A 13,504-nucleotide genomic window follows, 5' to 3' on the forward strand; every position below is an offset into this window, starting at 1 on the left:
TTAATCCACTCACTACAAAAACTTGACCTGATACAGAAAAAGTAAAAAATGTTAACACCTCCCAAATAGTATATTTTGTAACCCAGTGTAAAGCAAAGAAGCCTCTAATCTTTATTTTTATAACATTTGCAACAATGTAATGTTACTGATGTACTGGTGCATGTTTTTAGTGGGAGGGCAAGCCCACACAAAATGGTGAGAACATGAAAGCTCCACAGTTTGAAGTGAGAGCACTGACCACTGACTCCATGTTGGAGTAACGGGACTTCACAGGTCAAATAAAAACATGACATATCTTTGACTGTGACCAGAGCGCCTCAGTTTATTCTAATGGAAAAAGTTCAAAAGCATGACTTTTCTCTCTCCTTTTCCCTCCGTTTATCCCAGTAGCTCAAATATGGTTCCAATCAAGTGTAGAATCCAAAGTTATCAGAAGGATTTGGTTTATTAGTGAGATTTGGACATAGTGGACATATCCACTTGCTGAAGTATGTGAGAGGGCGTGGCAAGAGGAGGTGACTGCTTCTTTACATGCCTTGTGTTCTTCCTTAAGCATGACAGGCTGTCACAGGTCAAACTAAAAACTTTAGTAACCCATCGTGAGCTAAACAATGAGAAAGAGCTCCAGCCGCCCCGCTGTGGCGCGGATCGGCCCTCGCTTGGTTGTAAATGCAAACAAAACAAATGCACATGTTCACAAATTTAAAAACACATGGTTTCAGTTCAGACTTGTCCATAAGAAAGTTTCATACAGGAGCACTGAGGCACAAGCACTCGAGAGCATATGAACTCAATATAATATTATTACTCTATGGCGAAGTCGTAAAGTAATGATATCATAATCACTGTACTTCCGGGTCCAGTGGAGCTCCAGCCTTAGGCGTCTCACTATAATGGCATTTGAACCTGCTGATCAGGGCGTTACAGGACCTGGACTTCTCACATGTGTTATATTTGTCATGGGTCATGAGGTCATAGGGCTGCTGAGGTTTAAGCAGCTCGTGCACGCAGGACTGGGGGTGGTAGAGGGTACTGGGGGGCCTCAAAAGTGCTGCCATAAAAACGGTCTTTATTGCACTTTCTAAACTTCCTCATAGTTGAAATAACAACTGAACACAACCAGGCTGAAAGACAACGGTTGCCAGACAGAATTTTGCATAAACAATGATGAATGATATCTCAGAATGTGGTGCTACACCTCCGGCCATGGACAGTAAACGCATCACTACAATAACCGTGGACTGGACTTTGTCTCATCACAAATAATATAAAACGCCTCACTCCACCATGTGTCTGACTTGTGCTCTATAAATAAACATGCCTGGCTTTACAGGATGGGATTGTGCACTTTATTTTACTTAGTGACAATAACGATCAATAATTGAACCTTGACCCTGGACTGATAGCACAAAGATGAGCTTCCTGAATGTCACTGTACACACATCAGTAAAGTTCAGCTGCTCTGGGCCACCATGTAAGTTAGCTCACTGTCATTTGCCTTGCCAACTGTTTCTGGCGTTTGTTGAAGAGATAGATGGACCAAACCTGACTCCGGAGAACAGCCACCACAGTTTGTCACGTCACTCGGTCAGCCGGGCCATTGCTGGAAAGTGAGCACCTCCACAGTGAGCTCAGCCTCTCCTCCTGTGGGACTTAATGATTAACTTGGCACGTTCACAGTCGCTCCAAAAAATGTGCACTGAGTGTAAGTGTCAGTGTAATCCTTTCCCTGGACTAACGGCATGTTTTGCATTGACCGCTGCCCAAGTATTTATTTTTGGTTGTGCTTTAGTTTCTTTATTTCTTATTATTATTATTGAAATATATAATATATATATATATATATATACATATATATATATATATTATATATATATATATACATATATATATATATATATATATATATATATATATATATATATATATATATATATATATATATATACACTGCTCACAAAAACGTAGGGCACACTCAAAAAACACAATGTAACTCCAAGTCAGTCAAATTTCTGGGATATCAGACTGTCCAGTTAATAAGCCACGCTTATTGTGAATCAATTTCACTTGGTGTTGTGGAAATTAAACAGACACAGGTGGAAATGAGAGGCAATTAGCAAGATCACTCCAAAAGAGGAATGGTTTTGCAGGTGGTGACCACAGACCATTTCCCTGTCTTCATCCTTTGTACCGTGTTTTTGGAACACTTTTGCATTTGTCCAGTGTTCTCACCACTAGAGGCATCATGAGGAGCATCTACAACCCACAGAAGCTGCTCAGGGAGTGATGCTCATCCAAAATGGCACGTCCATTCGTGCTGTGGCAAGAAGGTTTGCTGTGTCTCCCAGCGCAGTGTCCAGAGCATGGAGGAGATACCAGGAGACAGGCCAGTACACCAGGAGACCTGGGGGGGCCGACCGAGGTCAACAACCCAGCAGCAGGACCGCTATCTGCTCATTTGTGCACGGAGACACAGGAGAAGCACTGCCCGAGCCCTACAAAATGACCTCCAGAGGGCCACAAATGTGCATGTTGGTCCTCAAACGGTCAGAATGAGGGTGGTATGAGGGCCCGACGTCCACAAGTTGGGCCGGTGCTTACTGCCCAACACCGTGCAGCCCGATTGGCATTTGCCCGAGAACACAGCGATTGGCAGATTGGCCAATGGTGCCCTGTGCTCTTCACGGATGAGAGCAGGTTCACCCTGAGCACATGTGACAGACGTGACAGAGTCTGGAGACGCCCTGGAGAACGTTCTGCTGCTGCAACATCATCCAGCATGACCGGTTTGGTGGTGGGTCAGTGATGGTCTGGGGAGGCATTTCATTGGAGGCCGCACAGCCCTCCATGTGCGAGCCAGAGGTTCCCTGACTGGCATTGGGGACCGGGATGAGATCCTCAGACCTATTGTAAGACCATATGCTGGTGCTGTGGGCCCTGGGTTCCTTCTGATGCCTGATAATGCCAGGCCACATGTGGCAAGAGTGTGTCAGCAGGTCCTGCATGATGAAGGTATTGATGTTCTGGACTGGCCTGCCCGTTCCCCAGACTTAAATCCAATAGAGCACATCTGGGACATCATGTCTCGGTCCATCCATCAACGCCACGTCGCACCACAGTGTCTAGCCCTAAGTCAGAGTCATCATGGAGGATTACCTTCATGTGTTGTGAACCGGAGCTACAGCAGCTCTGAGACTTTTACAAAGACACATCAGTGTTTCTGTTACCGAAACACCAAGGATTAAACCCGCTGACAAGAACACTTATTTCAGTGTCTGGTTCTGCGCTGGGCCTTGATGATGCACAGAGCCTCCGGTGAAAGCTAATGCTAAGCTAAACCTCGAGTCATCACGTGAAAACGAGAAATATGCACAAATAAAGTCAATAAAACCACCACACACATAAAGAACCGTTTAACAATGATCACACACGGAGTCTGGCTTGTTGATTTGGAAGTTTATTGCTCACATTTCATCTACAATGGGTCATAGCCGAGTGGCTTTCTCCCGGAGCTAACAAGCTAGCCGCGACGGCTAGGTCGGAAAATACAAGCAGCATATTATGCACTAAAACGTCACTAAAACAGGCAACTGCTTGAAGCAGCCTTTATGATGATCACACACGGAGCCTGGCTTGTTGATTTCGTAGTTTGTTGCTCACATTTCATCTACAGTGAGTCGTAGCCGAGTGGTTTCTCCCGGAGCTAAGGCACTATTAGCCGCGACAAGCTAACAACCTTCACCTTCACAACATTCATTGAAACAGGCAGCATATTATGCACAAATAACGTCAACAAAGCAGGCACACTTTTCACACTTTTCAGATCTTTATCCATAATAAAAAAATCATGTATAGATTTAGTTTAACTTCACGATTGTGTGTCACTAAAGTGTGTGTCTTTCACATACAATTTCAGTGCATGGTCCATAGCGTGGCAAAATGTTGAAAAGTAAAGGGGGGCCGATACTGATGCAACCCACTGTACACATCAGTCCTGTAATGCTCTTTGATGGACAGGCTATTTTAGGACTTTTAAATTATTATTATAGAATATTTTGTAATGAATTGTAAGGCCATGTTTTCAGCCACAGCCCAGTTAAGTGAAGAGAATGAAATGAGGGAGACAAATGGTGGTGAAAGTCTGTGTAGGGGCACTGCTAAGACACTTGTGGCCTGGGGCAGATGCAAAATAGCAGAAGATACTGCTAAAAAAATCGTAGGCTATTGATAAAATGAAATAATAATAGCAGTTGGCTTTCCCCAAATCTATATTTTCAGCTCCTACAGCTCCTTTTACTTTTCTATAAAATGAATAAATCAATAACAAAATGGATTCGAAATAAATGTGATTCGAATTTACGAGGAGCGGGCACGGTGAGTCAGTCAGGGGTCGCGGGGCCTGCCTCTCTGTGGCTCTCTGCACGGCCCAGGAGAGAGGCCCCCAGTCCCAACAAGTTTATGAATGATACAGTATACAGTATATTCCCTGTTTACTCAGACTACAGCTGCTTAAATACATTGGCTCATTCAATAAAATCGGGCAGACGAACGAGAGCGGTGCACAGGCACATGTGACGCAGGGCGGCCCAGCACGTCTGACTGGGAAGAATGACAGCAGCACCGAGCCCGAAAGAGAGGACAGATCGGAGTTTACTGTATGCTTTCAAAGTATTTCATAAAAATGTATTTTCATTGTGCCAGCTCTGAATTTGGGCATATACTCGTGGCTGTGCCAGTGGGACAAAGAGCCACTCCAAGGAGGCTGAAGAGCCGTATGCCGCTCCGGAGCCGCAGGTTGCCGACCCCTGCCCTAAGTCGACTGTAGGGTAAACTGTGAGAACCTCAGGGAGTGGTCTGCTGCTGGTCTCAAGTCGACCCAGGTCTAACAGTGAGGCTGCGTTTCAGTTTTATGCAGCTAAACTCGTCCTATTTATTCATTTTTTAATTACCTTTTTATATACTTTTTCTGTATGCTATTAGTTTTGCAGTTTGTTTGTAGTATTAGCCTTTTCTCGTATATATTCCAGCCCTATAAGGCCCTTGAAATTCTTTGTGCCTTGCGTTTCTTCACACCAGCCTTCACTTAGCGGGGAATATACAGAAATGTCGCCCCCTGCTGGTGTCTGTTGGTATGGCAGCTTGCTTTAAAAAGTGAAAAGTGAAAGTTTATTTTTATCAGATACCTTAAGTACAAGGAACCCAAAGCAATGAAAGAAGTTTTGCCTTAGCACCCTCTCCACTGAACAAGAAATGCTAATCTACATTTAAAAACATCAGGAGAGCTGAGCTTTTTTAATTGCACAGCTGATGTGAAGGGCTATAATTGGACGTCTGTGATGTCCAGCAATGACATCACAGACGTCCAATTATAGCCCTTGAGTGCCTGACGAATTTGTGTCCAATCAGCTCTCTGCTTCAAATCAAGATAAGACAAGATATTCTGAGAATTTTTATACAATCGTCACTTCCATATTGACTTGTTTGATGCCTGGTCGACGGCGCTGTATTGCACACAAAGGAAAACATACATTGCCTTGTATTACCTCGGACTTTACAAGGCTAAAAGCATCAAAGCAGCACATTGGTCAAACTTTAAAACATCAAAGTGTGAACATGAACTAAATGCTTTTAGAAATTCGGGCTGAGATAACTCATATTATACACAGCAAGCTCAGAAATTGGCAACGAGTTATTCACCAATACATACCAATATACACTGCTCACAAAAACTTAGGGCACACTCAAAAAACACATCCTAGATGTCAATCAATTCGATTTTTCGGATGAAAATCTTTATTCATAGTGTAGGGCAATGTGTTGAGAACAAAATAACATAAGAATGATAAATGGAAATCAGATTCTCAGCCCCTGGAGGTCTGGATCCAAAATTATAGTCAAAATCAAAGTGACAAATCAGGTCACTGGTTGATCCAAATTCTGTAGAAATTCCTCCAAACGAGTGTGTATCATCCTCAGTCGTGTGTGTGGCCTCCACGTGCCTGAATGCACTCCCTACAACGCCTGGGCAGCTCCTGATGAGACCACGGATGTCCTCCTGAGGGATCTCCTCCCAGACCTGGATTAGAGCATCAGTCAGCTCCTGGACAGTCTGTGGTGCGACGTGGCGTTGATGGATGGACCGAGACATGATGTCCCAGATGTCTCTATTGGATTTAAGTCTGGGGAACGGGCAGGCCAGTCCAGAACATCAATACCTTCATCATGCAGGACCTGCTGACACACTCTTGCACATGTGGCCTGGCATTATCAGGCATCAGAAGGAACCCAGGGCCCACAGCACCAGCATATGGTCTTACAATAGGTCTGAGGATCTCATCCCGGTCCCCAATGCCAGTCAGGGAACCTCTGGCTCGCACATGGAGGGCTGTGCGGCCTCCAGTGAAATGCCTCCCCAGACCATCACTGACCCACCACCAAACCGGTCATGCTGGATGATGTTGCAGCAGCAGAACGTTCTCCAGGGCGTCTCCAGACTCTGTCACGTCTGTCACATGTGCTCAGGGTGAACCTGCTCTCATTCGTGAAGAGCACAGGGCATCATTGGCCAATCTGCCAATCGCTGTGTTCTCGGGCAAATGCCCAATCGGGCTGCACGGTGTTGGGCAGTAAGCACCGGCCCAACTTGTGGACGTCGGGCCCTCGTACCACCCTCATGGAGTCGGTTTCTGACCGTTTGAGGACCAACATGCACATTTGTGGCCCTCTGGAGGTCATTTTGTAGGGCTCGGGCAGTGCTTCTCCTGTGTCTCCGTGCACAAATGAGCAGATAGCGGTCCTGCTGCTGGGTTGTTGGCCTCGGTCGGCCCCCCCAGGTCTCCTGGTGCACTGGCCTGTCTCCTGGTATCTCCTCCATGCCCTGGACACTGCGCTGGGAGACACAGCAAACCTTCTTGCCACAGCACGAATGGACGTGCCATTTTGGATGAGCATCACTCCCTGAGCAGCTTCTGTGGGTTGTAAATGCTCCTCATGATGCCTCTAGTGGTGAGAACACTGGACAAATGCAAAAGTGTTCCAAAAATACGGTACAAAGGATGAAGACAGGGAAATGGTCTGTGGTCACAACCTGCAAAACCATTCCTCTTTTGGAGTGATCTTGCTAATTGCCGCTCATTTCCACCTGTGTCTGTTTAATTTCCACAACACCAAGTGAAACTGATTCACAATAAGCGTGGCTTATTAACTGGACAGTCTGATATCCCAGAAATGTGACTGAATTGGAGTTACATTGTGTTTTTTGTTTTTGTGAGCAGTGTATATATATATATATATATATATATATATATATATATATATATATATATATATATATATATATATATATTTATATATATATTTATATATATATATATATATATATATATATATATATATATATATATATATATATATATATATATAAATATATATGTATATATATATATATATATATATATAAATATATATGTATATATATATATATAAATATATATATATATATATATATATATATATATATATATATATATATATATATATAAATATATATGTATATATATATATAAATATATAAATATATGTGACATAATATGTTGTTTGCGGTAAATTAAATAAATAAATAAATGGGCGGAGCCTCTCTGCATCCGCGTGCGTCACTGCTCACGCCTCTGCGTCAGTCTGCTTGTTGTCATGGAGGAGCAAAGATGGCGGGCCTGGCTTATAGCCTGGGCAAACGCGAAATAAATCAATATTTTACCGTAAACAATGCTAAATTAATATCACTTTTTCTTGTTCTCGTGCTTTTTTTGCTTCATTCAACCTCGCGCATTTTTGGCGGTAAGTGCTTTCTTGATTTTACTCGGCAATTTGAAAAAAAGGACAATACACTTGCTAAAGAAGCTAAATTAGCTTGGTTAGAATATGTGTGATCTGCATCAGGCGCACGTGAGAGCGTAGACCGTGTTATCTGTCGTCAAAGGAGAGTTTAGGCCTGTAGTCTTCACAGCAGACAGATGGTTGAACGCTGTCCATCTGTGCTGCTGCTGAAATGTCAGGTTTCTGACAGTGCCAGATTAGCCACTTAGCTTGTAGCTGATGCAGGCTAACGCAGCAGTAATGATGACTCCTGTTTCACAGGCGCAGACTCCTGTCAGTGGCTGCTGTCCACAGGACACTTCCTGGGGAACAATGTGTGGCAGCCTGATGGCTGCATGATGCACAATTACAGCAGCACGTAAGCATTTACCGAACATTACAACGAGAATGAAGTAGGATCTCCAACCGTAGCTCTCCACACCTTTGTCAGTGTCTTTTTAAGTACTAGTAGTTTTTTTCTTTGCACGTATAGAGTTCGGGAAATTCCACAGTTACCATGGAGATCCGCCATCTTTGCAGCTGTTAGACTAACAGTAGACTAAAGCCATAGACTAACAGTAGCTAAAAACAGTGTAAAACGTGGAGAAAAAAGCTGTGGAACAGCTCGTTAGCTGCTGAGTTACTGCTGGTGAATACATCTAACACACTGTGGTTTCCAAGTCTTTTAATGTGAACAATAACTCCAATATTTTAACTTTTAAAATCTCCATTAGTTTATAATTGCTGCTAAACCCATAATGCTTAGCGATATGACGTCACATTCCCGAACTTCATAGAGGTTATGCAGGTTCCATTTCTATTCAAATCTTAATAGAAATGGAACGTCAAATGAACGGACAAATAAAGCAATAACAATAAGATGGAATGTCAAATTGAGGGACCAGACATTGGTGAAATAGCCACTCAATTTTGTTTTATTTTTAAGTTTGATTTAATTTTTCTGTGTTCAGCATGTCATTAACCAGTTAGTTTGCAATAACCAGTGCTCTGGTATTTTTGTGGTGTGTGAGTAGCTTATGGGAGAAGGTTGGAGACCCCTGGTCTAACCGCAGTTCTCTTACAGGGAAGCCAAGGCATGTCTTAATGGAAAACAAGTTGTATTTATTGGAGACTCAAGAATCCGAGCTCTGTTTGTCTCCTTTATTAATATAATAGCATCTCAAAAACAGTCTCCGGTCAAGGTAAGACATTAAAGATTCAACTGCATTTGATTGATCTGCAGTCTGTGTAAACGTGGGCTCCTTGTGTTTATTGTTAGAGACATGCAGATATTTATTTTAGAGACAACAGCTCCACAGCTCAAGTGGTGAGTGTTTCCATTTCAGCGTCACTTCATTTGGTCTTACTCTTCTGTAAAACATCAGAAAACATGCAAACATTTTTGTGCCTGGCAGACTTTTGTGTGGAGTCCTGTGACTAATAACTCGATGAAGGAGCGTCTATTACTTCTGCCTCGGGTGAGTATGCTCTGTCTGCTACAATGTACAAATGAAGACTCCTCCTCACTTTTGTGTTTGTTCCAGGCGCCGGTAAAACCTGATGCTGTCCTTGTTGGCGCTGCCACAGTAAGTCTGACAAACTGCTGTTGAGATTGACTTTGTGGACTAATGGCTCTTGTGTTTATTTCACCAGTGGATCATCAGAGACAACCAGGCAAGTGCAGAGGGGCTGCGCCAGTACAAAGCCAACCTGACGTCCATGGCTGAGGCTCTGGAGAGGCTGGCTCAGTATGGAGATGTTTATTGGCACATTCAAGGTCAGTCATAGGATCGTGACCTCACGTCATTCTGAGTCACATGTGGAGTAAGGCACGGACAGCGTGTTTCCGACAACTGTGCAACGCTTTGACACAGCTCCTTGAAGAGACAAGGCCTTGTAACGTTATACGCCTTAATTGCTGCTTTATTCACCTTTGGTCCTTTGGAGGCACCTGCCTTTTAGTCAGATCAGAGGAATTTGCATCCATTTTGCATAGATTTGCTGCAGATACATGGACTGCCATAGAGAGAATACCCTAGTATAGTTTAGTATATAGAGAGGTCTGACTGGCCCAGCTGAGTAGGAAGTGGGAAAAACTTTGTGTTGTAAGTGTATTTTTTGCCTGTTTCCATGCAGAGCCAGTGAAGTGGAAAGCATTAACCCACAACAGGAAGATGATCACTGATCAACAGATCAACTTGTATAATGAAGGAGCAGCACAAGCTCTAAACATCGGAGCCTCGCTGATCCAGCCCTTTGGAGCATCCCGCCTCGTGGCTCTGGAAACACTCAACCAGTCCACAGATGGGCTGCACATGCCTGAGAGCAGTGTGGACGTGGTGAGCACAGAGAAAGGCTTTTTCTAAGACCATGCTGTCAGTTACAACATCCACATACATATTAAGGATTCATTTATCACTGCAAAATGAGTAACTCATGTTGTTATGTGCTCGATCTGGAATATTCAGACTCTGAAAGACTAAACCGGTCAAAGAGATAATACTTTGAAATAATACCAAAAATAGTCTGTCTTTTCAAAATCTTGTCCTCTGGACTAAGTTATTCAGAGATGGTCTCTCATCATGAGACTTTAGCTCATGATCTGAAAAACGGATAAACTACAACAATCTTTTGAATTAATTAAATGAGTTTATGGATTTGTCAAACCTATAAATCAATTTTTACTAAACAGCCTCAACACTGACGGCCTTGTGTGCGTGCTGCTGCGGGCCCCTGCGGGCCCCAGTGTATACAGTGTAACTGAGGAGTGGTCTTATAGTTATAGTAGTGATGACTAACGCAGTGGTATGAGCCTCTAACCTGTCCCTGTGTGTCCTCAGGGGGCCATGGTCTTCATGAACCGTCTGTGCAACAAACTGGTTCGTCCCATTGATGGCTCGTGCTGCCAGACCACGCCCCCGCTCACCTTCCTCCAGAAGATGGCGCTCTGTGTGTTCATGGGCTCGGCTCTGCTGTTCCTGATACTCCACTTCTTAATAAAAAGGTCCCATCGCCGGCCCCCGGCCACTGACGTGGAGAGTCTAGAGGAGAAGAAGCCAGCCACAGCCGCTGGGCCCCCGGGGGCCGAGGCAGTGTGCGGGGCCCTGTGCAGAATGGGGCTCATCATGGTGTACTTCTACCTGTGTGACAGAGCAGATGTGTTTCAGAAGGAACAGAAACACTACAGCCACTCGGCCTTCTTCATCCCCCTCATCATGGTGTTTGTGCTGGGCCTGTTCTGCAGTGAGAGCACCAAAGAGGTCCGCTCTGCTTCCTACACGGGACAGGCTTGTTTGAATGCTGTTTGCTGACATTGGCCTGGTGTGTGTGTGTTTCAGAACCGTTTGCTGAACAGAGAACAGACCGATGAGTGGAAGGGCTGGATGCAGTTGGTCATTCTCATCTATCACGTTTCAGGAGCCAGTGCAGTGAGTCCTGTGGCCGCTCTGTTGTGACATTTGTTTCATAGAAACAGTAGCTCATTCACATCCTCTCTCTCTCAGTTCATTCCGGTCTACATGCACGTGCGTGTGCTGGTGGCAGCCTATCTCTTCCAAACAGGCTACGGACACTTGTCCTTCTTCTGGCTCAAAGCAGACTTTGGCCTGTACAGAGTGTGCCAGGTGAGACAAAGCTCTTTCTGCCTCCACAGCAGTAGTGTGACTGTGCTTGTGCTGCAGGTGCTCTTCCGACTCAACTTCCTGGTGCTGCTGCTGTGTGTGGTGATGGACAGACCCTACCAGTTCTACTACTTTGTTCCTCTGGTCACTTTCTGGTTCGTCCTCATCTACAGCACTCTGGCCATGTGGCCTCAGATTGTGCAGAAGAAGGCCAACAGTACGTTTGACTGTTGGAAAGCTCTCATGTGGATGTGCTTCCTTCTGCTCCATCACTGCTGTGTGTTTGTGTCCACAGACAGTGTCCTGTGGCACTTGGGAATCCTGCTGAAGTTACTGGGCCTCCTGCTGCTCATTTGCTTCTTTGCCAGTTCCCAGGTAACACATCAGTAATCCCCTGTGCAGTGCCTGTCCTGACTGTGTTTGAAACCTGCTGAATACATGTGCAGGGCCTGTTTGAGAGCACCTTCACAGCGTGGCCTCTCTCAGCGCTGTTTGAGCTCAACGGCAGCATTCACGAGTGGTGGTTCCGCTGGAAACTGGATCGTTTTGTAAGTGCTTTTGTTGGCACAGGACATGTCTCTGTGGGACACACGTGGACATGATGTTGATGTGTTGTACAGGCCGTGATGGAGGGGATGCTGTTTGCCTTCCTCTATCTGCTCCTTCAGAAGAAGCAGGTGTTGATGGAGGGCAGAGGAGAAACTCTGTTCTCAGCTAAAGTGTCCATTCCTCTGCTGCTTCTGTCTCTGCTGTCTTTCATTGTAAGTTCTTTGACTCCTAACGTTGACTTGTTTCACTTCATTCTGTCCTAACGTCTCGTTCTTTGCTTCAGACTTACTCAGTGTGGGCCAGTAACTGTAAAAGCAAAGCCCAGTGCAACGAGATGCACCCCTACATCTCTGTGGTCCCGGTAAAGCCATGTGACATTACACACTGTTGTTGAGCTAATCCTCTGACCTGAACGTGTGACACTTGTGTCTTCTCAGATTCTGGCCTTCATTCTCATCAGAAACATTCCTGGCTCTGCCCGCTCCATGTACAGCTCCTTCTTTGCCTGGTTTGGGAAAATCTCTTTAGAGGTAAGATCCAACAGGCTCAGCGTCCTCCAAAAAGAATAATGCTAACCCAGTTTGTACTGTGTGTGCAGCTGTTCATCTGCCAGTACCACATCTGGCTGGCAGCAGACACCAAGGGCATCTTAGTGCTCATCCCTGGAAACCCCTCCCTCAACATCCTGGTCAGTAGCTTCATCTTTGTGTGTGTGGCTCATGAGGTTTCCCTCATCACCAACGTACTGGCCCAACTGCTCATTCCTAAAGACACTGTGGCTCTGCTGAAGAGGCTGGGGGCCCTGGGACTCCTCAGCCTGCTGCTGCTGGTCAGGGGCCACACCTCCTCTGGGGCCTGAGCTCTGTTCACTCTCTCTAATGGGCTCTATTCTGCTGCTTCCGAAGTGGTACACTGAAGGAAACCATACCAACCTTTGCAAAGCCGAGTCTGGCGATGTGATCAGGACAGTGGAGCAGATTCATAGAATTGCTGGACTTTCTCCGAAGACTTTTGCGAAGTTGTATTTTACCTGGGACATGTTTTTTACTGTGGTAACCTCCGTCCATCAGCACTGACGCAGTTAAAACTTGATCGTGTATGTAGTTGTTATGGGCTCCACACATGGGAGACGATGTTGCTGCTCCTCTTCAATTCATTTCCAATGGAGCTAGTGCGTCCACGTGGGTTTGCGACGCGATACAATAAAGTTGAGAAATGTTAAAATGTTGTCGCTGGAGGGTTTAATTGACTGAAAAACGTTATAAGAGGGCAAGACTTTTCTAAATTCTCCAACATTAGTCTGTTACAGGGCGATTTGGCTGGACATGGTTTTCTAGTTGTTTTAAACAAGGACGATATTCAATCATTCATCAAATCTGTGTAAATGTGTGATCCGTGAGGGAGCACAGCGCGATGTGTTGCTTCCGTTAACCACTGTTTCGCCAGTCGCTGTGGTTTGTCGCCTCCTGTGTGTCGAGCCC

General features: G+C 44.9%; 1 protein-coding gene across 1 annotated transcript; it reads left to right on the forward strand.

Moving 5' to 3' along the window:
- The first annotated feature begins 7,682 nt into the window (after positions 1-7,682).
- On the forward strand, positions 7,683-13,196 carry LOC306974242 (N-acetylneuraminate (7)9-O-acetyltransferase-like). Its single transcript, XM_079571417.1, has 18 exons — positions 7,683-7,836; positions 8,137-8,233; positions 8,939-9,056; positions 9,134-9,181; positions 9,270-9,332; positions 9,399-9,440; positions 9,508-9,631; positions 9,991-10,193; positions 10,695-11,114; positions 11,193-11,282; positions 11,358-11,477; positions 11,535-11,691; positions 11,770-11,849; positions 11,921-12,022; positions 12,095-12,235; positions 12,307-12,384; positions 12,461-12,553; positions 12,622-13,196. The coding sequence occupies exons 1-18, from the start codon at positions 7,704-7,706 to the stop codon at positions 12,880-12,882; spliced, it is 2,370 nt and encodes a 789-aa protein (XP_079427543.1). The 5' UTR covers positions 7,683-7,703; the 3' UTR covers positions 12,883-13,196.
- Positions 13,197-13,504: the final 308 nt, after the last annotated feature.

This window comes from Gobius niger (genome assembly GCF_951799975.1).
Source record: "Gobius niger genome assembly, chromosome: 14".
Taxonomy (NCBI): domain Eukaryota; kingdom Metazoa; phylum Chordata; class Actinopteri; order Gobiiformes; family Gobiidae; genus Gobius; species Gobius niger.